At 44.7% G+C, this 25,927-nt stretch overlaps 3 protein-coding genes across 5 annotated transcripts; 1 reads left to right on the top strand and 2 right to left on the bottom strand.

The window, feature by feature from the left end:
* Positions 1-441: 441 nt before the first annotated feature.
* LOC149857679 (uncharacterized) lies at positions 442-7,552 on the bottom strand. Its single transcript, XM_090063956.1, has 4 exons — positions 7,444-7,552; positions 5,612-5,992; positions 2,039-2,392; positions 442-530 (listed from the first exon to the last, which is right to left on the bottom strand). Exons 1-4 carry the CDS (start codon positions 7,502-7,504, stop codon positions 442-444), a joined length of 885 nt encoding a protein of 294 aa, XP_089920082.1. The 5' UTR covers positions 7,505-7,552.
* A 3,976-nt stretch (positions 7,553-11,528) lies between these two features.
* Positions 11,529-21,725, top strand: C9H22orf15 (chromosome 9 C22orf15 homolog). 3 transcript variants are annotated; one of them, XM_090063305.1, is made up of 5 exons: positions 11,529-11,663; positions 13,454-13,540; positions 14,267-14,392; positions 15,510-15,584; positions 20,464-21,725. In XM_090063305.1, the coding sequence occupies exons 1-5, from the start codon at positions 11,639-11,641 to the stop codon at positions 20,550-20,552; spliced, it is 402 nt and encodes a 133-aa protein (XP_089919431.1). In that variant the 5' UTR covers positions 11,529-11,638; the 3' UTR covers positions 20,553-21,725. The 3 variants fall into 3 exon arrangements, with proteins under 3 accessions (XP_089919431.1, XP_089919430.1, XP_089919432.1); XM_090063304.1 differs by lacking the exon at positions 20,464-21,725 and adding an exon at positions 16,178-18,875; XM_090063306.1 differs by lacking the exons at positions 13,454-13,540; positions 20,464-21,725 and adding an exon at positions 16,178-18,875 and having other exon boundaries at positions 11,533-11,663.
* On the bottom strand, positions 18,897-22,749 carry CHCHD10 (coiled-coil-helix-coiled-coil-helix domain containing 10). The gene is made up of 4 exons (XM_090063309.1): positions 22,590-22,749; positions 21,736-21,949; positions 19,749-19,896; positions 18,897-19,129 (listed from the first exon to the last, which is right to left on the bottom strand). The coding sequence occupies exons 1-4, from the start codon at positions 22,637-22,639 to the stop codon at positions 19,110-19,112; spliced, it is 432 nt and encodes a 143-aa protein (XP_089919435.1). The 5' UTR covers positions 22,640-22,749; the 3' UTR covers positions 18,897-19,109.
* Positions 22,750-25,927: the final 3,178 nt, after the last annotated feature.

Here is a 25,927-nt window from a genome sequence, read left to right as displayed (position 1 = left end):
AATATTTGTAGGGGCTATAAAAGAAAATAAATACTATTGGTAAACAACAAACAAGAAAAATACTTTGAATACCTTGTGCACTATTGGTCTCCACACCTCAAAAATGATATAGAAGAACTAAAAATGGTACAAACAAGGGCAACAAGGATGGTCATGGGTTTGAAGGGGCTTCCATGTGAAGAAAGACTAAATGGGCTAGGACTTTTCAGCTTGGAAAAGACATGTGTGAGAAGGGATATGCCAGAGGTTTACGAAATATCAAACAGTGCAGAGAAAGTAAATAGGGATTTATTAGTTACAATCTCTCACACTAGAACTACGGCATGCAGCATGAAACTGTAAAGTTGCAGGTATAAAATTAACAAAAAGCAGTTCTATTTCTCGCAGTGTGCAATTAACTTGTGGGAGTCATTGCTACAAGATGTTGTGCAGGCTGGTAGCTTAATCCAGTTCAGAAAGGGACTGGACCAATTCTTGACGGAAATGTCCACGTGCAGCCTCTGAATCAGAACTTGCTAAACCTCTGAAAGCTGCAAAAGGTGAGGGACAGGGCGCAGAAAATTCAGAGCATGCCCTGTTTGCCCTCCCCCTCAGCATCCGCTCTCTGCCACTGCGGGAAACAGGATAGTGGGTCATGGTCTGACTCAGTAAATGGCAGATCTTATTTCTTATGTTAAAAACAAAAACCTAGAATTTCTTCCATTGGCTTTTTCAAATTAGCTGTTTCTTCCACTTGGTATTTCCTCTTTCATTCAGAGAAACGTGCTCAAATATTAAGGTAATGAGCAGAATAGAAAACTCCAGGATACGGATGAGATGTGCAGAACTCCCAGCAAAACTGGGAAATACTGCGGTTAACACCCTGAATAGCATTAAAGTAAAATATAAGCAGACTTCCAAGAGTCTTTCTTTATACAGGATGATGGGCACATCTACATGTCACCCTGCAGCCTTTAAGAAGTACTAAAGCACAATAACCACCCATACTGCACGGTACATGTGGCATGTGGTTATTTTTAGCCACTACATCCCTACAGTGGCACACTAAAATGGGGGAGTGCACTACTCTGGCGACATAGCAGTGACATAGCATTACATGTAGACAAGCCCAAAGGAGCTAAAAACAATATGCACAAACCCAATTTTAAAAATTTCATTTAACGTAAAAGTGCCATCTTTTTCTTTTCTTTTTCTTCTTTTTTTTTTTTTTTACATTACACCAAGACCAAATCCAGCAAGTCCTCAACTTGGAAAAAAAAATAACATTCATTCTTTGGTTATATATTTATCAGTACAATCAGCTTTGAAGCAGAACTGCCTCATCATAAATTCACCCGACTACTGCCCTCAGGTAACCCAGCATTTTTTGCATTGCCATCACACTTTCCATAGCTCAATCTTCCTGGCCTTTTTTGGTTAGTCACATGCTGCTTTTTTGCTACCTAAAAGATTTGTTTTATCCTTATTGCTAAATATAAGACAGATCTACATCACCATTATGCAGCCACATAAATACACCGAAAAATCATGTCAGAACCTTAAGCAGCTTCATATAAACTTCATTAATAACAAGCAGTATGTAAGGCTGTGTGTCTTATTGCCAGGTGGTGTGCTGTGGTTTTGTAGAGGTGTTACTTTTTTCTGTTGATTTACCCACAAAGTCTTTTCGTGATAACGATTGCTGGGTTGCAAACCCAAACATCACCGCACTTCAAAGGGTTTCTCTGTGCAGCCAAAAAGACATCAACAAAGCTAATGTGCAAGCATGCTGCAAAGGATGCACCTCTCATGCTCCTGGGAGGTGTAAAGCAAGTGCAGCTCCTGGGCTCAGTGAATTGTAAAGAGTGTGAAACTGCTCAAGCTAGTGGCAGGAGCGTGTTTTAACATCTATCATATGAAATCTTCACGCGCTCGGTTCCTAGCCCAGTGCAATCCATATGAAGATTATAATAGAGTTACACAGATAATATGACAAAGTAAGAAAGAGAGGCTGCAGGAACACACGTGAAGTATCTTGAGATCTGCCAGATGCTCTCACCTTTGACAATGAGGCTGGAACTACTCCCTCTTCCAGGGTGCCCCAGGCCCTCGCAATGATACCAGCCACTATCGTTCACCTGCAGGCCAGTTATAGTGAGACAACTCTGGTGTTTGTCTAGATCTAACTGGCTGTGGAAGCGACTGCCAGTCCCACAGTAGGTGCCATCCCTCTGAGCTAGTCCGTGCCAAGCTATTAGTCTGAACTGGGCCTGGCCTGATAGTTCATGAATCCAAAAAAGCTGTGTGAAATTGCCAGTCGTGTTTGCAGTGAAACCACACGTCAGCGTAACAGTGCCGCCTTCAGGTGCAGAATGACTTGAGGAAGATTCAGAGGTGATTTGGGTTGGCCAGCCTACAAAGAAGAGAGCAGTAGTGAGGGGCAGTCCTTAGGGAATCAAAGATATTTCCTTCCATCTTCATTAACCAAAGAACCACTCTACGTCGCCCTTTATAGTTCGTGCGGCAGCACAGGCATCTGGCAGCAAGTTCTCCGTTCCCGGTGCATCAGCCCGGGCAATCCCTCTCACTAACATCCAGAACATCTGGGATAGCCCTCATCTCCCTGAGCCCAGTCCAGCTCTACTTGAAGCGGATGTGGAGTTTGCCATTAAATTCAAAGGAGTCAGGAGCAGCACGGAGAGCCTGATGCAAAAGCCAGTGAAGTCAAAGGACCTTTAAATCCTTTTCTTAGAGAAAACAGAAAGTCCCCAGGAACGTACACTTTGTACTACCTGTGGGGAGCCTGAATCATCCCCACGGGTACCATGTTTGAGATACACTCTCTGCCACTTGACTGATATGCTGGGATGGCCCCTGTTTCCCACTCTCGACTCCTTTCTTTGCCATTGGTTCTTGTATTCACTTATATTTCGAATTTATAAAAAAAAGCAACTGACATATAACAGATGGTTTAATTCTCAAAGAAAACCCAGCAGCTAGCTGGAAGACTAGTGTTGGAGACTAGCAGCCTCTCATGAAACAGTGCCAGCAAAGGTATCCATAACTACAGAGCCTAGTCCTCCAGAGGCTGAGGGGCTCTTAGGAAATGCTTAGCATCCTCAACTCACAGTGACTTCTGAGCACTTTAATTCCTGCTGGACTGGGCCCCTTGGCATAAAAAGGGCATGTACATTGCCTCTGCATGCAGTATATCCATTTCCTACTACACCAGTCATTTTAGTTTGAAATATAGCAGAATGGCCTTTTTAATTATAACGTCTAAGGACACTTTAGTCAAATGGAGCAATGCAGTTACTGGGGCCTCTGGACCATGTGGCAACTATTGCAAATATATTTATGGAAGACAGACACACTGACCCCAAAGGACTGGGCTCTCCTTTCATTTTCCCCCGTTCTACATCAGTGCCAATAACTTGCATTGCTTTTAGTAGACTTACTCCTGATTTCCATTGGTGTAGACGAAATGAGATACAACCTCTGGGATTCTGCAATATCTTTCTCAGTAAGACGCGTAACTTTTGCCATAGTCTGAGGCAAGAAGTCAATAATGTCAACACTCCTTACAACACGAAACTATGTTTCTGTATTTTAAAATGGAACAGTTGCTCTTACGCTGTATTTAAAGACATTTCCAAGCCAACAAAGTGCCCATACGTACGTGTATACATAGACAACAAGAAGGAAAGAAAAAAGACATTAAGTAAAATGGCTGTTTACAGAAATTTAAAGTAAATAGCATATTGAAGTGCTGTGACCTGAGCCCCGCAGGGCTCCACTTGTCCCCACTCAACCCGGCCCCTGAGCTGTGCGGTGCTGTGGTGCAGCAAGCTGGCATCGGCTGCTCCCGGGGCTGCTGCGCCAGGGGCTCGGGTGAGCGAGGACAAGCTGACCCCTGACCCCTGGGGCTCCGCTTGTTCCCACTCACCCCAGCCCCTGCTGCAGCAGCCCCGGGAACAGCCAATGCCAGCTGTGGAGGGAACTGTCAGTGGGGGCAGGGTGGGGGAGGGGGGTGCAGCTCTTGCTGCTACACGCACCCTTGGAGTGCTGTGGGCTGGAGGGCTGCGCCAGGCTCTACCCAGGGGGCGTGTTCCTCTGGACCTGCATGCGGGACAGGAGCAGGCTGCTCCCCGCACCAAGCACTAGGAAGAGGCCGGTGCCACTGCCAGCCCCAGCCTGCAGCGGCAGCCCACTCCCATCCCACGTGCAGATCTGGGGGCACATGCCCCCCCACCAGGAAAGAGCCTAGTGCAGCCCACAGCCCACAGCCTTCCCGGTTTGCACACAGCAACAAAGGCCATCCCCCTCCCCCTCTCCTGCCTCTTCCCTAGCTCCCGCCTCACTCCCTTCCTCCCTCACCACTGTGGGAACATCTCCCTATTTATTAATTTATAAACTAGGTTCCCTTTATGTGAATTTGATTTATGCACAGTTCTCCAGGAATGCATGTACTGCATAAAGTGAGGGAAACTTGTATTAGACAGAAAAATCAGTAGGCTTTTTTAGATATTTTTTTAATATATGCTGATGCTTAGTTTAATATGGTCATTCACTTGTAAAACATAACTAAAATTCTATTGCTGCAAAGTAAATGTTGATTTGTTAAGTTGATTACTATTTTAAAACTCTCTCTTAAAATAACCCATGGTATTATAACAAATAACAGGGACTTTTTTTTTTTAATAGGATTTTTTTATGTTTAAAAAACACACTTAGGTATAGTTCTGGCAAATCAGTAGGATAGCTTTATGAATAGTTTATGGTTATGCATAATAATTTAGGCAACCAACACTGTGACTGTGAACAAATTAAACTGTAGTATTAAACTTCTTTATAAATTGAGAGAAATAAAAACAGTAAGAATAATTACTAAAATTTATAGCTATAATTTCTGCTTTATGGAAGGGGGCAATCTTCCATTAAAATGATCAGTGCTGGAAATATCTTCTTCAGTTTCCAAACTTCATCATAATTTACTAGTTAATTTATAAAACAGGTATGGTCATTCTTTAGAAAGAAAGTGCATGAGTGAATATATAAACACAAAAATACAAACTTGTGAAATGAAATCTATATAGTCAGGAGTTTCAGCTAGTCTACACATCAGACCAGTTCCAGTGACCTGCAACTTCACAGCAGAGCCGACAGTGAAATCTAAGTGATAAACCTTAAATCTGAGGTAATGCTCAGGTTAATAGTTCAAGTGAAGGGATGAGATAGACAAGCTACTCAAAATAGTTTAAATGTAATACTTCACATGAAATCCCAACCACTCAGAGCCTGGACATGGGCAGGGACGAACTGGGCAGCTGCCCGGGATCCAGGACAGAAAGGGGGCCCGAAAATGGTAATTTTTAAAATTATTATTATCGTTATCTCTGGTGAAGGGCAAGCCCAATACTAAAAGTTTGCCCAGAAGCCTACCAGGAGTCTAGGTACAGTGCTGCAACCACTGCAAGATAATATGGTAAAGAAACTTCCCAGTCATAAATATGCTTGCATCCTAGGGCTTGTCTGTTTTATAACAAGCAAGAGTGCTAAGATTTTTTTCATAGACACACTGCAGAGTCCCTATGGAGAAAAAGGAGCTGGAAAAACCACAAGAGAAACTCACCTCTCTGGACAATTAGATTAGTTGCATTTGTTTTTGAATAAATGTGAGGAGGCACTATTGTTACTTCACAGTAATACAGACCGCTGTCATTCACCCGTACCTCAGGGATTGAGAGAAAACTTATGTGCTTTTCAAAATCCAGCTGTCCCCTCAAATGGCCTTCAGTTACTGTTACAGTGGCACTGTCGTTGGGACGAGTCATCCTAATGCTCAGGATCCTTTTGAACGGGTTTGTGTGGCTCAGGGTATGCAGCCAGATTATCTCATGGAAAGTATTGTTGTGAGTGGGGTGTCCATTAAATGGACATTCAAAGGAGACAGGTTCCCCTTCAGCCACAGCGACTATCGGAGCAACTCCAGGGCATCTGAGAGCTCCAGCACCTTCAACAAAAAGTAGGAGTTAAAAGCAGACTTTGAACCAACTCTGAACCCTGTTACTGTGCAAGGGATGACCTTCTTGCATTCTACATTCATTTTATTTGGTTTTAATATTGTTATGTTTATTAATTTAAACTCTAGTAAAAGACTGACCACCCTTGGGAACAGATGTCTCTTCATCAACAGAGCAGCCACAGCGTAAACACACTTCCAGGCTTACAAGTTTCTAGCAAATCCATTTACAATGTACCTCAACCCTGACTTCAGCTAATCCCCACATAGCCCAAAAGTAGTTCTTTGGAAGTTCAGCATTATTACATAAACGCATTACAGTATACGGAGTGATTTTTATTTTTATCCATAGAGTTAGTCATATCATGAAGTATATTGAAAACTCCTCCATCTAATGCTAGCTCTGTTTTCTATATAATATCTTTATATACAGTAGACATAACAATAGAGTAAACAGTATATCTACCATAATACATATTTCATCTCAGGGGAACTGTCAAATAACTTGGAAACATTTTTATTCAATTTCTGGAGATCAGTACAATGTATTTTATTATACAATACTCTCCCAAGCTATTAAACCAGCTTACCCAAATGTTGAATGCTACTTAGATATGATTTAGTTATCCATTGTACTAGTCAGTCTACTATTATTATGCAGGCCAAGAAGTAATTTCTTCTTTCTGGAGAACCCCAGAAGGAAATGCTACTGAAAAAAATACTTAAAGACAATAAATTTGTTTCCTTTTGGTAAAAGAAAAGATTTTTTTTACATTTAAAAGAAACCAGGTCCAATCCATACTCCATGTTAATATCGCAATTAATTCTGCAAGCATTAGTTATATTTGGATACTAAAACACACTTTGATAGCCATTAACAAAAACAGTTCATATGAGTACAAGGCAGAATAAAAGTAAGTTTGCTATTCCTCAGATTGGCAATTTTTCCTTCCTTGCTGCCATGAATTTCAGCACAGGTTCTTTTTTAGCAAATATTTTATTCCTAATCTGGATTTGATATAATGTGTATGTAAAATTCCATAGAAAACAACATTTTAAAAGCTCTCCATTGGCACATCAGAAATAATTTAGTCAAACAATGTGTGAACAATGTGTGACTAGCACCTTCTTAATGAACAGAGACAGAAACAAGCCAAAAAGGCCATTTCAAACCCAGTTTTAAGCTCCTCAGAGCCCTGGGGGTATTTGACTCTCATGGTGCATACAGATGTGTTGTGTGAATTCTGCGCCTCTCCAAGGGTCAAAGATGATTTTTTTCTGTGAATTTGTTGCAGGACCATCTACAATATTTTGTCTTTCTCAGTTTCCCCATCTCTGCCACCCCAGCTCCATTACAGCAGGTTCCCATCTACCTCCTTTACTGAGCAACATTCCCAGAAGACTAAAGCAGAAAAATAATTGGATAGTATAACTCTGCTTACCTAGGGAAAGGAATTCCCCCAGTAAAGAGGAAATCATCATCATCAAAATGGAGACCGCCATGGTTAACTCGTGTTCTCCTTCTCCAAAGCCTCACGTTGCTAGCAGAGTCTGCAAACACCAATAATTGACACCAGAGGATGCAGCCAATGTGAGAGTCTGATTCTCACACCTCAGCCAGACATGTGGTATGAAAGGGTGTGCTAAATAACCTAATTAGGACCCTGTTCTGCCCCCTAGTCTCAGAGAAAAGCGACATGTGCTTCATACGAGACATGTCCCACATCAATGCAAACCCAGCATCCTGACCTTTTAAGAAAGAACAACAATTACCTGGATGTAAGGTTCCTGTTCCTGCTTCCCCCAAACAGAAAGGGATCACCTGTTTCCCAGATAGGATTCCTCTATTAACAATCAATAAATAAAGAAATTTTTTTTTTTTTTGCAATTATCTAGTTGGTCTAATAAAAGATATCACCTTTTCGTCAAGTATTTTGGATGCCTCTCTTAAAAATGGCAGATTCCCCTGGAAGTATTTTCCAGCTCTTCTTGGCTTGATCTGTCAAGTAAATGAGAGAGATACTGAAATTACCCAGAAGAGACTCTAATGAAGGAGAATTACCACTGTCAAGTAAATGAGGGAGTGGGATAAGAAGAAGGACAGAAGTGGCAGGCCTGGACAGTGATAGCCCAACCTAACCCTCTCCTCTTTTCTTGGTATACGAGAGCGTCATGATGGGATAATGCTGTAGCTAAGGTCACTACACTTGGGAGCTGTGGAAGCAGTAAGAGCCAGGCCTCCGCGAGCATCTGAGGTTGAGTGGGGTGGGAGATAAGGTAGAGACCAAACCCTCCTGTGGGCAAGGAGGTGAAAAGAAGAAAGAGGCAGTCTGTACAGGGCAGAGGTCAGGAACCTATGGCCCACGAGCTGGATCCAGCCTGTGGATATGGGTTTTTTGGTGGTGGGGAGAAGTAGCAGCAGCAGCCAGGTCCTAGCACCCACCTGTCTACCCACCTCTAACCTGATGTGGGTCATTCTGGTTGCCTAACACTGGCATAGGAGATTCACCAGAGAGACAGTAAATCAATGCAGTTAGATAAGTCAGAATATTAATCATTGGGTGGACAGTTGAAATGTGCTTGATAAATGCAAGAGCCTAACAAGCAGAATAATGGGTAGCAATGGGTGAAGTAGTCAGAACAGGCAGCAGACAAAGGTACAGGAGGCCAGTCCAGATAACAGAGGGGAGACACCAGTAACAGAGCTTAGGAGCAACAGAGCGTGGACACAAGCAGAAGGGAACAGGCCAGGAAGAGGGCACACATGCAAGGATACAAACATCTGAAATTTGACCCTGATTCAGGCATTAGCAATCCTGTTCCTACAAAAAGTACTGGGGAGATTTTCTAATAGCACAGGTGCTAAAGACCTCAATCAGAGATCCTGCACTCCTCACAGGTCACTGCTTGCTGATGCCATGCTGGAACAAGGGCTTTGGTGCTAACTCTATGGAAACCATGTCCCCTTCAGAGTTACAAATCCCTCTTCTTGAAGCACTCCCAGTTCCCTCAAATTAAAATACCACGCAGAAGCAATCCTGCTCTGCCTGTGATGACTGCCCAGATCACGCCACAAGCAGCTGTCTGTCGCTAGGGTCAGACATTACACTTCAACCAGAATAAGTGATCAGAACCTGGTCTATACCCATAACAGAACAGAAGTCTGGCCCATGTAGACTATGTTTAAAATGGAGGAAACTGGTCTTAGATTTGCACCCCCTGCGAAAGGCTAATGTGTGTTCTGCTCACTACTGGTCTACATTAAGTCACTTAGAGGAAATAGCGTAATTTACATCCATTCTGCCTCCTTTTCGAGTGTCTGTACATCACCTGTGAGGCGATGTACAGATATTACCTGCCTGTGGTGGCTCAGGGGGTTTATGCTTCTGCATCTGAGAAAACCACTGTGATCAGAGGGAGTTGTCTCATTCACTAAAATGTTAATACAAACGTAGAGGCAGAATTCAGGCTTTTTAGGTTATAATTGCTGAAAAATGTGTGTCTTTTATGGAGTGTGTGTGAATTAGTTGTTCATGAGGACGCTGATATCGAAGTGTGCTACATGTGATCGTAGCTCATGATTTCCTTAGATTTTAATGTCTGAGGTTGAGACTATTTTATGGATATATTCTCTTCTCTTAAATTAACTGTCCTTTGTTCCTGGTCCTAGGATAAGTTATGGAGGTCTATGATATCCACAAATACCTAATCAACACTCCTGTTTTACAAGCATGTTGCCCACCATATCAAGTCTTGTAATAGCCCCTAAGAGGATGCTTGGCAAGATGAGATGTCTCCATCATCTCTGCCTGTTTCACCGTCACTGATGCTCAGTCTGAAAGCAAGCGGAGTTGGCCTAACATGGGTTTTTGCATCCAGGCTCTCGACATACCCAAATCTGCCCCTAACACATGGACCTGAAAACATTTCAAACCCGAAGCTGAGACCTATGGGCCTGCGTATACGGTGACCAAGAGTCTGCCAGGGGGTGACGCCAGAAACACATTGTCTAAAAGGTTCCAGGGGACCAAACTATGAATACCTCACAGCTTGCCTGGCAACCATCTCTATGGAGACAGTTTGCAGCAGAAAATATTGCATGTAGGGTAATATTCCAGTTCAGATTTCTTCCAATTTTGTGTCGCCATGACAACAACACCACAGTAACAGCAAGACAATGACTAGGCCCATGGGAGGGGTGGTGAGGGGCCACTAGCATTTCAGTAGGAAAAAAATGAGACAAGAGGAATAAATCAGTGAACAGATAGAATTAAAAAGAGCCTGACGAGAAGTCCTAATTAACCAGATCTGCGTGCAGGAATTCCTCCATCCTAATCTGTGCTCCCCCATGAAGCCCCTAAGTGGCCACTGGCCAGTAACTCTGTGCTTCAGCATCACTTCAGCAAAATGGGGGTGGTGACACTTTGCCGATGGACTGCACAGGTGGTTGGGAAGAAGTCTACATTTGATGATGGTGGGATATTCCTTGGGAGATGCAACCTGCTATGTAGGTAGCAATGATTGCCATTTTAAGTGGAGGGGGAGAAATATTAACCTGACACACTAACTAACATCCTGTAGTCATCTTGCTTTGCCAGATTTACCCTCCCTGCCATTCAAATATCCTATGTGCCCAACTTGCAGTACTAGTATCTAGCTCAAATACAGCATGCTCCATACACTGTTCTCTAAGCAGTTTACATTGGATATAAGTGTGAATATCCTCATTAGGCATATAAAGACACTGAGGTACCAAGTGATTTGCCCAAGGTTACCCAGCATGACAGTAGCAGAGCTCAGATTAGACCCCCCCACTAAGTTCTCATGCAGTGCAGTGTCTCTTGGACCTCCCTGCCCCACTGAACAAGCCTGTCCTCAGCACCAGGTCAGCTGCTCAGCCCCTTCTCTGATGGTGAAGGAGTTACTGATGCCAGTAAATGCCGGTGAAACAGCAAACAAAGACAGTGGAGTCAGGAAGGCGCTCATGATATGCTCAGAAACCAGACATACCTCTTCTGCACTCAGCCTGGTTCTGTGGCACTGCTGGCTTCCAGTGTCAGGTCACCTAGGCATGAGCTGGAGCAGACAGGACAGTGCCGTGGTCTGCAAAGACCTAGGACTGATATATGATGCCAACAGAACCAACATCAGGCTTATGAGAGCAGAGACAAAGATGTGGTTTGCTCCCTTCATCTACCAGCACCTTGGACATCTTACACTAACTTAGCATAGCAGGGTCCCTTTGACCCCAAGCAATAGCCCTGGCTGCTCATCCGTGAAACCAGCTGTGATGCTAAAATGATGGAACAAAATGCTTCAGTTTGTTCCTTTCAGCACAGACCTTGCTCCACCCCCTGCCCAGCTCCTTTGAGAGGCTTGGGAAGCCACAGGAGTTATTTCCCCGTTGCTGGGAAATCTGGTTGTTGAAGCCAATGAGGGCCTGAGCCAGGGAACTGCACACCCCTCCTCCTTACTGAATTACACCCGTCTTAACAACAGGCTCTCTGTCATCAAAACTCAGCAAGTCTGCCCCAAAACAGTAAGTAGCCAGAGCACTTCAACTTTAAATCAGTGAAGGGGTTCGAGCTGCAGAGAAGAGCAGAGATCCTGGCAAAGAGATCTGTGAAGGTCTGGCCCATGTTCTTCACAGTGAGATATGGAGGTAAGTGAGGGGGATCCTGACTCTGCCTGCCTGGTTCAGTCTCTCAGCTGGCTTTTCTTGCCAGGTACTGTGCACTTCTCTTACTACCTTACAGCACTTCCACTGTTCAGCCTTCTCCTAGCAGGGGATATTGCTCTTTGGGAGATAGTGCATCTCCTGGGCAGGGAATAGGAAAGTCAGCAGACTCCTGGCTAGCTGCGTGAGCTCTCTGCATTTCAGTTTCCCCAGCTGTGAAAGGGAGAGGCTATTTAATTTCTTTGTAAAAAACCTAGAGATAAACCAGAAACAAAAACTACTGTATCGCATCTAAAAATTAGCTAATAGCTAATATCATTTGTAGAGCTAGACCTGAGACAAGCCAACGGGTGGGGCTGTTACTGGGGTCTATTGCAATCATTCCCACCTGCTCATTAAAGACCTTTCCTCCCATCCTTCTGAGACGGTGCTTGTTGCAGACTCTGTTATGTGTTTTCAGGCTGTGGACCATTTGGAACAAAAGCACTATGTGAAAACCACAGTTTCATGCTTTTCACTAACCCTATTCAATCGAGAGGGGTGGAGGGATCTCTGCTTATTGAAAGTGTGACCCAGACCTTCAGAAAAGTGGCCATGTAGAACAGGCACCAGTTTGCAATAGCTTTGTGAGTGTCACATCTGATAACTTCCATAGTAACACCTTGGTCTTGTTTCCCCACTTCATACCTCTACAACTCCAGATAAGGAAGGTTTCTGTAAGCCAGAACCCAAAACCCTGAGCTCCAGCAGCCGGGTGACTGGACCCCCTGACTGTGGTATCATCTGTTCTGAGTAGCTGGCATGGTATGGGAATGGCTCCCTTTAGAAAGTGATATTTAATGATAGTTCAGATGATGTAATGTTTTGAAGGTTTTTAAAATGAAGGGCTGACAAGTTCTGCTGTGTGCCAGAGATATCCTGAGCAGGTATTATACAAGCACTGCCACTGCACTATTTGATAACTTGACTCACAAGTCAAGGATCTACAGTCCATAAACTGTAATACAGTTCATTGGAAGTAATAGTAAGAGACAATTTTCCACTGTAGAGAGCTACTACAGACTGCCCCAGCTAGCTATCCCACACTGTAGGGGCTCCCACAAATATCTTCTAGATTAAGGAAATGTATTAACGTGCAGCTCTGCTATTCAAACTCTTTAAGCCCTCAGTTATCTCTGCCAAAGAGTCCTAAACTGTGGCTCCTTCTGCCCTCCTATTTCTTGGCCCCTTCCTCAGACAACTGCTAGTATTACTGCCCCTGCAGTTCATGTACCTGGGCCTTTCCCATCACACTAAATAAAGTGATATTTGCCTACAATACAATATATCCACTGGTGATTAAGCAGAGGCTCCCAAACTCCCTTCATCTGTGGTTGAAATAAGTTTGCAGAAAAGGAGGATCAGAGACCTGAATTTCCTTCTTTATTTTTCCCTTTTTTAAAAATAAATTTCAAAAGAATAGATAGGCCTCTTAGGAAGCAGCAAGCCTGCTGCCAAAGCCACCAAAATACTTTGGATGCATTCCAGTTTGGAGTGTTTTTGAGCTCTAAAGACAAAGAAAGAAGCACATGTCTATAGCTCCCAGTCCAGCTAGTGCATTCCTTTGTGCTGTAAAATGACCCTTCCTTTTGTTTGCCCAATCCTCCCGTTCACCAGTTAATGTTTCTCTCTCCTTTATACTTGAACTACCAGCTGCTACTCTCTGCTCAGCTGAACAGCTCCCTGGGCTTGGGGCAACCATCAGCCTGTCTCAACTCCCTTTCCCTTCTTCACAGCTGATTGCCAAGCAATTTTCAATTTGCACTGCCGGATCCTGAACCTCACCACGCACTTGAAGAGGAAGTGCCAGTGCAGGCAAGAAGGTACTAGGCCTACCTCCTCCAACACAGAAGCAGAGGGTACCTGCTGAGGGGCAGCCTTCACTGCTCTTAGAGGAGCAGGAAGAAGAGTGAAAGATGAGTCAAAAGGGGATTAAAGAAGTAGCAAAAAAGGGAGCAGCTGAGGTCACTCCATCTCCCTCAAAGCCCCATCCATCTTGAATCCACTCTAAGGACAACACCTTGTGTTGTCCCAAGTCTTTTACTAATAAATAGACAAACTAGACAGTAATGATTTGTTGGGCTTTTTAATCTTTTAAAATAAAAAAAAGTTGACATGGCATGTGCTGGTGTAAGCATCCTGTGCAAGAGGTAGAAACTCAATTCCACCTGTCTCAGGGAAGTGACCCACAGGGGACACAATCTGAGTAGCTCAGTGAAATAGAAGCAGCACCAGGCCACAGTTGTTTGCTTCACAGATAGAGTGTGAATTAAGTCTGTATAAATTTTACACTTGCAGGTACATGGAAGTTTCTTGATTCAGTCTGGGTAAATCTGATATTATTTATTAGACCAACTAAATAGTTGGACATTTTTTTCTGAGAGAGCTTTCTGATTTAAAAACCCTTCATCAGACTGAGGAAGCGCCTGCAGTTGGTGTGTGCTCTTCCTGGATGAAATGAATAGTCAGGATGCCAGAGCCTGGTAGGCATGGAAGGGAGCCAGAAGACCAACATGGCTACACCCTTGATTCAGCCTCTCTCTCTCCAGATTGCATTGACCTTCTGGATGAAGCAGGGATCCTGATGAACCTGAGTGAGGTAGAAAATCCTGCATCTGAACTGGCCAGTAAATACCTCCGAGAAAGGCAGTGCTATATCCTCGTCAGAGCAATCCGTAAGTTAGGGGTTTGCAAAGCTTCAGTCCACAATTCGATTTGGAGAAGATTCAGCCTGATTCAAAGGCCGAATCACCAAATCTGCATCGAATCAGGAGGAGGAGGAAAAAACCTCCGAATCGATTAAAAAAGATTCAGAGATCTGGAAGGCAAGCTTTCAGGGGGAAAGGGGAGGGGGAGGGGGAGCGGTAGGGGGAGAGGCTAATAACATCTGTAACTAGCTAGTGACTGTGATCTTTCCTTGAGTCCCCATCCAATCACAGTACTCTGGGGGATGGACGTAGAAACAGCATTCAAGCCTCTGTCTGGAGGCTTTCTGTGCCATATGTGAGCTGCTTCTTCCCGAGCAACAGTGTCAGAAAGCTACTGGACTGGCTTGGCTTCCTACCTAGTCAATCTCCTGCTACTTTCTGTTCTTGGAAAGGATTGGATATAGCTTATAAAACTTGGCTGGCCTCATGCCTTCAGAAGGGCTACTATCCCTGCAATCTTTATCCAAATCAGCCAAAAATGACAGAAGTTATAGGTATTTCAGTAGTTCCCCATTATAGTCTACAGCTGAAACACCAAATCTCTCTGAATCAGTGCCAAATCATCTAAAGCTGATTTGGCCAAATTGATTCAGGACAGTGATCAGAATCAAATCACTGTCAGCTGAATCCAAATCTGAATCAAATACTTCCCTATTTGCACAGGCCTGCTGTAAGCGACTAACCAAGCCCCTCTGTAGCAATGCTGCTGTGCCTCCATTCAGGCAACATGCCCCTATTAAGAAGAGATCTTCATCCCTTTATTCCATGGGATTTGGGTTCATGAACAAAGTTAAACCACAGAAATCATCCCAGTAAGGAATTCCCAAGGGACAGAAGGTAAAAGGAAAAAAGATCTTGAGTCCAGTCAGCAAAGTTTAATGGAGGGAGATAGAGTCCCATGTAGCAGGTACATCTCATGACATACCAACCTAGCGACCAGATGCCACAGTTTGAACGTTACATACCAAGATGACAGCACTTCCTTGGAGTTATTTGGTGCATGTCTCAGTTAATGAGTCTTTAATGCTATCTCTGTCTTTCTGATGAGAAACAGGCTAATTTGATTATCCCGATTTGTTGGCAGGAGGAGATCATTCTGAACCGATCTACTATGAATCCTTGCTGGAAAACCTGGGACAATACCACCCTGAGCTACCAGGTCAGAACTGGGATAACAGGAATGGGAGCCTAGAGACCCAAAGAGGGAGGCTTAGAACATCACCTTCTTTCAAGAAAGTCCCTGTCCCTCTGTCTTGGCCATTATACCACTTTTTGCCTTTCACAAAGCTTTTGTAAAATTTCCTCTTAAGTTTATTTAGTGCAGCTTTTCAGCATCTGATCTGGGTAGAAGTGGCAATTATTCTGGATAATAAAACAAGAATTCCAGTGAAAGATTGAGCAGGACTGAGGATGAGCCAAAATATATCTAGTGCAAATCAGAAAGTATTTCCGTAATGATACAATATTGATTACTATAGACAATCATGTACTACCTACAGGTGGATGAGTCATGAAGCCCACTGCATGTGTGGGATAACAGAGAGGAAAAGAGGAAATGTTTTATGCCAAAATACAGGAGGAGAAAGGGTCAAAAGTGAGATTAGAAAACTCAGGAACTTCCGTCTTCATACTTTGCCCTTAGACTCTTAGGCTACAGGCCTAAGTGGGTGAAGGCTAGCTGGCAGAATCCTTGGTTTGTGGAGAGGAGAATGAAAAGGAAGTAATGGAGGTGTTTCCTGGTCTGCTTCACAGAACGACTGCACAAGTTGTCAGTGAACCCTCAGCTGAAAGACAATGGGAGGAAGAGTTCCATACAGAGAAAGATTCGACCACTCAAGGAACCCCTTGTGGCCTCCCCAGCCAGGTTCAGAAGCACCCCACAGAGTAAGAAGGGCTCTGCCGTATCAGGGACACACAGATAACTTATCTCCCCTGCAGGAGCAAGGGCTGGGGAAGTCTCATCTCATTTGGAAGAGACCCTATGCAGGAAGAAAGTAGAGTACTGTTGGTGAACAGTCAGCCTGAGGAGTTAGAGGTGAAAGCTCATCAACCCCACACAACATCCTCATCACAGCCAGAAACACTTTGCAACCTCCTTAAAGTGTCCAGCATCACACTGTCCTCAACCACTGAACTTTGAGCCTCAACTGCCATCCAGCAGTGGAACAGAAACTAATGCTAAAAAAGTTTAGTATTATGGTGGAGCAGGTTCCTTCTGCAAGAAGGGGCCACATCTATAGTCTTTGCTACAGAATGCACTGAAACAAGAGACATTTAATCTGAAATGAAGCATGTTTTACAAAGAGTAGCATATTCTAACTACCCCCAGTAAAAAGGGATAAAGGCTTTCTGATCTGTGAGAGTACACAGAACTGATGTATACTAAACCAACATACTTCTCTTGTAATCTGAAATCCAGCTCTTCTCTTTCAAATCAGAGCAAATCAAACTCTTAAAATGCAATGTTTGGTACCAAGTCCATTATTTTACTTTGCTACCATCACAAGTAAACATCTAAGAGAGCAAAACTGATTAGGGGTCTGGGAAGTGAGGGGTTTCTCTTCCAATTCATCCAAAGTATTATTTACATTCTAGTAAAAAAAAAAAAAAAATCTTATTTCTTGATGATGCACAATATAGGAGACACTCCACCCAACTTTTGAAATCAACTGCAAGATGCGTTCTCTCTCTCTCTCTCTCTCTCTCTATTGCAAGGTCCCCCCCCCCATGAAGGTTGGATCTAAAAAAACAGGAAACTCAATGCCTTTTTTGCAGACTATATTACGACCAGCCTTTGCAGAAAGGCTCTCAACATCCCCAACACCAGTCAGGAACAGGTTGCCATTGTATAGCTGTGATCAAGACTATAATAATCAGTTGCTTTTGGTCTGGTTTAAGCACAGCAGTTTCTAAAAAAAAAAAAAATTTTCCAGACTAACAAACCCCTTTTTATAGAATGCTGCATCTATCCCCCATAAAACAAAGTTTGTCAAGAGATTTTGCCATATGTAATTTGACTCGGCAGGAAAGTAGTTTCTTTCACAGATGATCTAGTCCACATATAAACTGTTAGTCCAATTTTGATCTAGTTCATACTTGAAAAATTTGGCATAGCTCTGACACTTAGTGACCTGAAATTAACACAGCTGAAGCCAAGATCAGAATCTCTTTCTGATGGGACACACTGCCTTTAGTGACTAGCTTTTCCTTAGCAGTCTTTGCCTGGACATAGCACAAGATGACCTGGCTCTAGGCCAGAGGCTGGTAATTATTTTGGGTGGAGGGCCGCTTACTGAGTTTTGGCAAGCCATCGAGGGCCACATGACAGGCAGCCAGGGGCAGATTAATATTAATTTTCATAATTTTTTAGGGGCCCCATGAGCTGGATACAATGGCCTGGCAGGCCACATCCAACCCACATTTTGGCCACCCCTGCTCTAAGCCATGCACAGTTGAGACGACACTACTGCCAAACATTAACATGAAAATTTGAAGAGATCTACAATACCCCCTTCCTTCTAGGAAGAATTCTTTTTTTTTCCTAGAAGTGGGGCAGGGGGAAGCAGAAAGGGAAGGGGGAAGAGTTTTAGTGCCTTGCTCACGAATACAGACAAGAAATGGGAAAAGACACTGTTGTCTAATATTGAGCAGCAGCAGCTGAGAGCTGTGGCAACAAAAGCCTGAATTTAAAATGGACCTTTTGTTTCCATAAAAAATATTTTTTGTTTTTATTCTTTGCCTGCTGTGCTGCAAGCAAAAGATCTCTGGCTGACCCTTCTGGCTGTTACCTCCATGTTAGCTTTGATTGTGCAAGGTAACCAATTATTCCAAAGCCAACAAAGTGTGGAGGTGCTGGTCTTCTGCTAAAGCCAGGGCTTTGCACAATGTTTCCAGTTTGTCTAATGTATTTCATTAAGTTGCAAATGAGGCCTCTTATCCCTAATGTAAGGATGAAGCTGCAGATGATACCAATGAACTTAACCCAGTGCTAATGACCTTCAGCATGTTACATAAGCCAGTAAGATCTAAAATAAGAACAGACTCCGGTATTACAAGTCATGCACTGAGCAGGTCATTTTCTTCCCATGCCTCTCTACGTCTGTGCACTGAGAGGATAGAGATTTACAAGAATCCAGGTTGCTGGAGCACTTGCAGGGCAAAGTTATCATCAGAATTCTCTGCTCTAGCCTTCCAAGCCAACAGTAGTAAAATAGGGACAGTGTATACACCCAGGCAAGCCCAGGCCTAGCCTTGGCTTTGTTTTGCTGAGTCATTCAGGCAAAATTAATTTCAAAGTTATAGTGCATGTGCTGTGGTTGCAAGGGTGCAAGAATCAAGGGAAATGTCTATTCCATATAAGCAGAGGTAAGACTTGGGGTAAAAAGCAGCTTGGGTAACTTAATTTGAGCACCCCTCCCCCTTATATAAGTGAAGCTAAAGTTGAAATAAAAAGAAGAAACATACAAACTCATTACAGATTAAAATAAAAGGGATGCATTTATTTTAATATCTGCATTCCAAAAGTCCCACAGAATGCTAATCATTGTTCTCCTTTTCTACTAGTCTAGAAGCAAACTAGTACTAAGAGCTCCTCTGACAGGTCAGACAAGCACTTCTTTCCATCCCCTCTGGTTCATGGCTCTACTGCAGCTTCTTGTTTTCCCTTCATTAGTGCTGGATTTCTTCACAAGAGGGAAGCAACACCTACAAGTGGAAGAAGGTTAAACAACACAAAAAATCAGAGTTCAGCATTAGGAAGAACAGAACTAGTTCCTCATGGCTGGCAGAAACATGCAAGCACATAGTGCTATTCTAACTGTGCATCACCAGTTCTTTTATTTTCATACATGGCTCCAAGACAGGGAAGTCTCCCTTTGGCAAATGAATAAAGGGACAAAAGGAAGTGGCTGGTATGTCTGGAGAAAGCAGTAGGCTCTCCAAAGGAGCCATGTAGTTGGGAATCCTGTCCCTGGAGAGGTTCCCCAAGGGCACCATTTACATCAGCCATTGCATTCACCACAGATCAGAATCAGGGCATCCTGCTTGCCCTCTCCGAAATCCCTGATCCCATAAGAGAAGATTATGCTGTGGGAACAGCAGAGGCACTAGACTTCTAGGGCACTATGGAGGGGAGAGAAAGAGCAGCCTCTTCCAGATCTGTACTGTCACATTTGTTCAGAGCAACAACAGCCACACTGCTGTTCCAAGCTTCCCTGCCCCTCCTACACAGGAGACCCTGCTGCCTCTAAACACTTTTTTCCAGTCATCTTGACACCCCAAGGCTAAGCCTGTTATATTTACATTGCTTAAGTGCATTACTTACCATTGTTATATTTGCATTGCTTAAGTGCCTCATTGAAGCCTTCACACAAGGTCAGGTCAGTCTGATTGGTAGCACATTCCAGGAACTGCTTCATCTCATAGTGGCAAGGTCCATACTGCGGCTGCTGGTATGCAGGCTGTCGTGTCTCCTATGAACACCAGGAAGAAAAGCACCCCATCATTTTAGAAAGTTAAACCACCAAGACAACAAGCAAATGTATTCTGCTTGTACTGTCTTGATTTGCTTGCCAAAAGCATGCATGAACTCTGAATTGAGACATGTCTTACATGGTTTTCAAGTTCTGGTCCTAAGCTGCATCAGTGTGACAATCAAACAAAAGGGAACACCTACAACAAATGTTTCCCCATACCATAGTCACTGTCCTCTCTATACAAGCTGTTCTGACAACTTATCCTTTCTATAGGAACACCAATACTGAGCAATTTAAGTTACCTACAGCTCAGAGGCCTACAATGCCAGCTCTACCATTAAATTGAGTCATACCAACTTCCTGTGGAACAGTTGGAATTTTAAAGCTATTTGACTCGTCTTGCAGCTTGCATCTAACTGGGCCAGGGACTGCTGTTTATTTGTTCAGTTTCAGGGATTATGGCCCACTTGCCCTTATTTGCAACACTTAATTGCTACCACAAGAGAAAGGCATTGTTAAAGGCTCCAGAGAAGTCAAATATGCCATTGCCTCTTTGCTTCACAGATAAAATTATGCATCAACATCTCCAACAACAGCCATCATGGACCACTGAGGAAGTAGCTGAATATTCCCCAGGACTGATACATCCTTAAGAGTATGCAGCATTGCAGGTAAAGCCTTTTAAAAGGTGATTCCAAGGTTACATATATAGCAACAGGATTACAGCCTGCCTTCCCGGCACCTTAAGATTTAGCTAATCTTCGGGGCACATTCTGCTTTATCTAATAGTCATACACCAAGCTGCATTGCATTAACAATTTCTACTCTACATGACCCATAGAAGAGATTCCTTCTAAGCTAAAAGAAACAAATTCCTTGTGTGTTTCCATCTCCACAAGGTCTTTATACACCTCAACACACCAGCAAGACATCAGTATCACCATAGCTTCCAATTCAGACGTGACACAATATAGAGGCAGCACAGCTCAACAATGCCAGAGAGCGCATTGCCGAGGCCAGGATTAGAAACAGACCTCTTGCCTCCCAGTTTGGATTTGAGGCCAGTTCAAGTAAATATGGGGTCCTGCAAAGTCATTTGTTTGCCCTTCCTCAAAGCTGCAAGGGCCAAAATCTAGCATATTCCAGTCCCCCAAATGCAGGAACCTGAGAAGAGAGAACATGCCCGGGACTCTGTGGGCTTAGGCTGGTTATTTGCTTCAATTAAGCAGCAGTTGGAGAATCTCTGTTAAACCTAATGAAAAAGTAAACTAGTCTTGTACCCCAGCCAAGCCAAGGGTCACCTTGTCCAGCTATAAGGGACAGAAAACACAAGCTAGTTTCAACTGCTTTATACTACATGGCTTTTTAAAGCCAAAGTTCAACTTTCAGAATTGGAATTTTAGTTTCAAGATACCTACACCTGATTTTAATTTTTTCTAAGTCTGAAACAACCATTTCTACTATGGAACACAGGCATCACATTAAGCTGCAAGCAGTACTCTGCTAGAGTTCAGGAGATCCCCGGTTCAAGTCCAGCAATGTTGCAGGGGACATGTTTATAGGACTTAAGCCGTGCTGTATTTTCCTTCCCACCAAGGGTACTTGATATCATGTGTTCTCTTGCTAGGCTTACCCTGGTATGTACAGAAACACTGCACACCCCTCAATTTGAGGAGCCCTTCTGACTATCAACAAGTCTTGAGGTGGGCCTTCATTTCACTATTTCGGGGTCTTAAAAGCTTGCCCCAGCCTCAGACAACCATCCCTAACTCATAGACCTCCCCCCCCACCAAATCCCTAAAGATAATTTTCTAAGGAACATCAAAGCAGCCTTACCTGGGTGGTACTAGCCGGTTTTGCTGGCTCAGAGCTATCTCCACTGAATGCCCCGGTGAGAGCACTGCCAACCACATGCCCTACTGCCGATCCAACAGCAACCCCTGCAGCAGTGGTAGCCATCTGGGCCATCAAGCCAGGCTGCTGAGGCTGGGCCGGGGCCCCAACAGCTGAAGGTGGAGCATGAGCGGGTGGCTGAGCAGATGGAGCCGCGCTGTCAAGTACAAGAGAAAGAGAGTGGGAAGAAAGAGGCTGATAATAAAAAAAGTAAGACCATCACATTTCACATAGCTACCAGGGGAACTCTGCAACCCAGGAGCCGGCCCTCCCACCATGCCTCCTACACCCATTCCTCGTAGGGGTTAGATTGAGAGCTGCTGCGAGATGCATTCGGACAAAGCAGCATCCAGTTTAACAGCTCATGAAGCAAGGATCCAGCCAGCCAGCCAAGCAGGTTTTAGCACAAATCCATCCAGGGCATCTTCATTACAATGCAAGTCTGCCAGCCCAGGAAGCCAGGCATGGATCCCATCATGGGCCTACGAGCAAGGCTAAGCGCGCAAGGCAGCTTTCACAAGCGACCCCGAAGGGGACAGCGCAGTCTTCCCACTTCCAGCCGACGATCCAGGGCAGAGGCGCACACGACGGGAGGGCACCGAGGGGATCCAACGGGACGCATTCAAGGGATAACTCCCCGCCCCCTTGGAGCAGCCCTCCGCCAAGCCGCGAGCAGCATCGTCCGCCCCAAAGCCGCTGAGGAGCCAGGGAGCAACAGAGGCCAGGGCAGGACACAGGCTCCTGAGCCGGGGACCCCACGGGCACGGGCAAGCCCCATGCGTGCCCCCCGCCCTTACCTGGCTGCGGCCGGCCGGGCCGCGGTCCTGCTCCTGCTGCCCCTCGGCATGGCTGAGCCGTGTTGCCCGAACTCTCCTTGAACTCACCAACGCTCACCCCTCACGGCGCACAGCTGGCCCCACTGAGCACGCGCAACGTTGCGCGCCTGCTCAGTCCCAGCTGCGGACGCCGCTGCCCTTAGCGAAGCCAGCTGTCGGCCGCCTCTCTGCGCAGGCGCGGCGCTGCCCCGCGTCCTCAGCCGCCGGCTTTTGCCCTTCGAGCACTTTCCGGAAGCCGCGCTGGCTTCTGCCCGTTGCTACGGGAAACGGGCGCCGCTCCGCCTCCCCCCCCTCCCCCGGGCGGGGAGAAACAGAGCGGCTGCGTCCGTCGCCTGATGCGCGTGGGGCGGCGGGGGGCGGACACGGCTGGGCCCCTTGAGGCCCCCCCAAGTCAACTCCCCCGTTGTTTGTAATCTCCACCTTGTCGTTAGATTTGCGGGGTCTGTGCAGAGAGTGTGAGTAGAGTGCGTGCACCGGTGTGTGCATGGGGGGGGATAGGTTGTGACCGTGTTGGTCTAAGGACATGGGAAGACAAGGTTATTTGGATAAATGTGGTATCTTTTATTAGACCAACTAAATACAGGCAGCCCCCGACTTAAGACATTTCGAGTTGCAACATTTGACATTTACGACGTTTATAAATTGACACCCTGTTTCAACTTTGTGACGTCAGTTTTGTCTTTACAACGCTTGCTTGGACGCTTTCTTTAAGAAAGCAGACAAGACTCCAGCCAACAACCCTTCAGAAAGTCCAACCAGGAGCCCTTCAAAAAGTCCAGCCAAGTCACCTCAAAGTCCTTCCAAATCAATATGATTGCTATTTACATTATACATATAAATACATTATATATATAAATACATTAATGTAGCTATATTACTCATCTATAATTGATTGAGTACAAAGTTCTGGGTTATTTTTGGTGAAAATAGGGTATCGGCCCTTGGTTCAGGAACTAATCCCCCATTTATAACATTGTGTCCTAAGTCTGAGGACTGCCTGTAGTTGCTAAATTCTTAGCAAGCTTTCAGGTTTAAAAACCCTCTGTCAGGCCTAGGAAGCATCTTCAGTTGGTGTGTGTGCAGTCTTCCTGATGGACTGACTAGTAAAGCAGCTGGAGGCTGGGCTGCTTGCAAGTCAGTCAGTGAAAATGTAAACTGAGGACTCAGTGGGTGAGACAGACTTGGGGGGTGGGGCTGGAGAGAGCAGGATGAATGTAGCAGGTAAATAGTGGAGAGGTACCTGGGGAGTCAGATGTCAGGCAGGTTATAATGTTTCATAAATCCGGTGTCTGTATTTAGTCCATGATTTTTTGTGTCCAGGAGGATGATGGACTAACGTTCATAGGCTCATCTGTGAAAAGTGTTTTGTGAATTCCCTCTGAGGATTAGAACTGAGAGATTGGAAAGAGTGGTTTTCTTGTCAGAAATGTGCCACACAGGTAATTGGGTATTCTTGTCTTTAACAGATTTCCAGTGTGTGCTCGATCTGGCACCTAGTTGTTGTTTGGTGTCTCCTACATATTTTCCATTGGGGCATTTGATGCACTGGATGAGATGTATAACATTTCTGGAGGTGCAGCTATAAGATCCAGGAATGCTGATGGTTCTCTTGTGATTGTTGGTGTGGTGGAGGTGTATTGGCAGGTTTTGCATTTCTTGTCATGGCATGGTCTAGATCCATTCAGTGTATTTGGGGCCATAGGAAGTTTGCTTCTGGTGATGAGGTTTGCAAGAACAGATCATCTAGCCTGACCCCCCACCATAGGCAGGAATGAATGCTGGGTTCACAAGACCCCAGACAGGTGATCTAACCTCTTTTTGAATTTGCCCAAGGTAGGGGTGAGGACTACTTTCCTGGGAAGCTTGTTCCAGATTTTGGCCACCCTAACTGTAAAGTATTGCCTTCTGATCTCTAACCTAAACCTATTCTCCATCAGCTTATTACCATTGTTCCTCATCACCCCAAGTGGTGCTGGGGAGAAAAGGGCTTTTCCTATTTGCTGTTGATCTCCCCTGATGAGTTTGTAGGCAGCCACCAGGTCCCCCCTCAGCCTCCTCTTGCCAAGGCTGAATAGGTTTGTGTCCCTCAGTCTCTCCTCATAGGGCCTGTCCTGCTGCCCTCTCACCAAGCGGGTGGCCATCCTCTGAACCCTCTTCAGGCTGGCCACATCCTTTTTAAAGTGCGGTGCGCAGTACTGGCCGCAGTACTCCAATTGCAGCCTGACCAAAGTCACATGGAGGGGGAGTATCACCTCTCTGGACTGGCTTGAGATGCAACTTTGATATGCCACAAGGAATGGCTGGCCTTGCTGGCTGCGGTCTGGCATTGGCAGCTCATGTTCATCTTGGAGTTAATAATGACTCCAAGATCCCTTTCCACCTCTGTGCTTTCAAGAGGGGAACTCCCCCAGCCTGTATGTATGTTGTGGATTCCTTCTCCCAAGGTGCAGCACCCTGCATTTGTCTACGCTGAACCCCATCCTATTCTCATCTGCCCACTTTTGTAGTCTGTCTAAATCTAGTTGCAGCCTCTCTCTCCCTACAAGTGTGTCTACCTCACCCCACATCTTAGTGTCATCAGCAAACTTGGACAATGTGCTTTCCACCCCCTCGTCCAAGTCACTGATGGAGATGTTAAACAGTGTGGGCCCGAGAACCAAGGCCTGGGGGACCCTACTGCTCACATCTCGCCAGGTTGAGTACGACCCATCCACCACTACTAAATTCAGTGGTATCTGAGGGCTTGGCTGTATATCATAGCTTTACTGATTGTGTTTGGGGTGATTGCTGGTTCTGTATAGATATGTTTGTTGGTCTGTGGGTTTCTCATATAATGCAGTCTGTATTTTACCATTCTGGATACTGATCATCATGTCTAAAAAGGAAATGTTGGTGCTGGAGTACTGAAAAAATAGTCAGATGGAGGGGTAATGATTTTTGAATTTCTGATGGAACTCAATCAGAGATTGCAGGTTTTCAGTCCAAATGATGAAGATGTCATTGATATATCTTAAGTATAGTAAGGGTTTGATGGCAGAGTCTTTGAGGAATTCTTCTTCCAGGTGGCTTGTAAAAAGGTTGGTAAAAAGGTGGGGCCATTTTGGTGCCCATAGCTGTGCCCATGGTCTGGAGGAAGTGTAGGTTATTGAAAGTGAAGTTGTTGTATGTGGGGATGAAGTGTATAAGGTCACTAATATCTTTGGGTCTATACTCAGAGTTGTCATCTTACTCTTGTAGGTATGTAAAGCAGGCTTAGATACCATCCTGGTGTGGGATGTTGGTATATAAGATGATAACAT

This window comes from Crocodylus siamensis, chromosome 9 (genome assembly GCF_052110815.1).
Source record: "Crocodylus siamensis isolate JL-2025a chromosome 9, ASM5211081v1, whole genome shotgun sequence".
Taxonomy (NCBI): Eukaryota; Metazoa; Chordata; order Crocodylia; family Crocodylidae; genus Crocodylus; species Crocodylus siamensis.
Note: the sequence above shows the minus strand (reverse complement) of the source record. Positions and strands in the feature narration are given on the sequence as shown.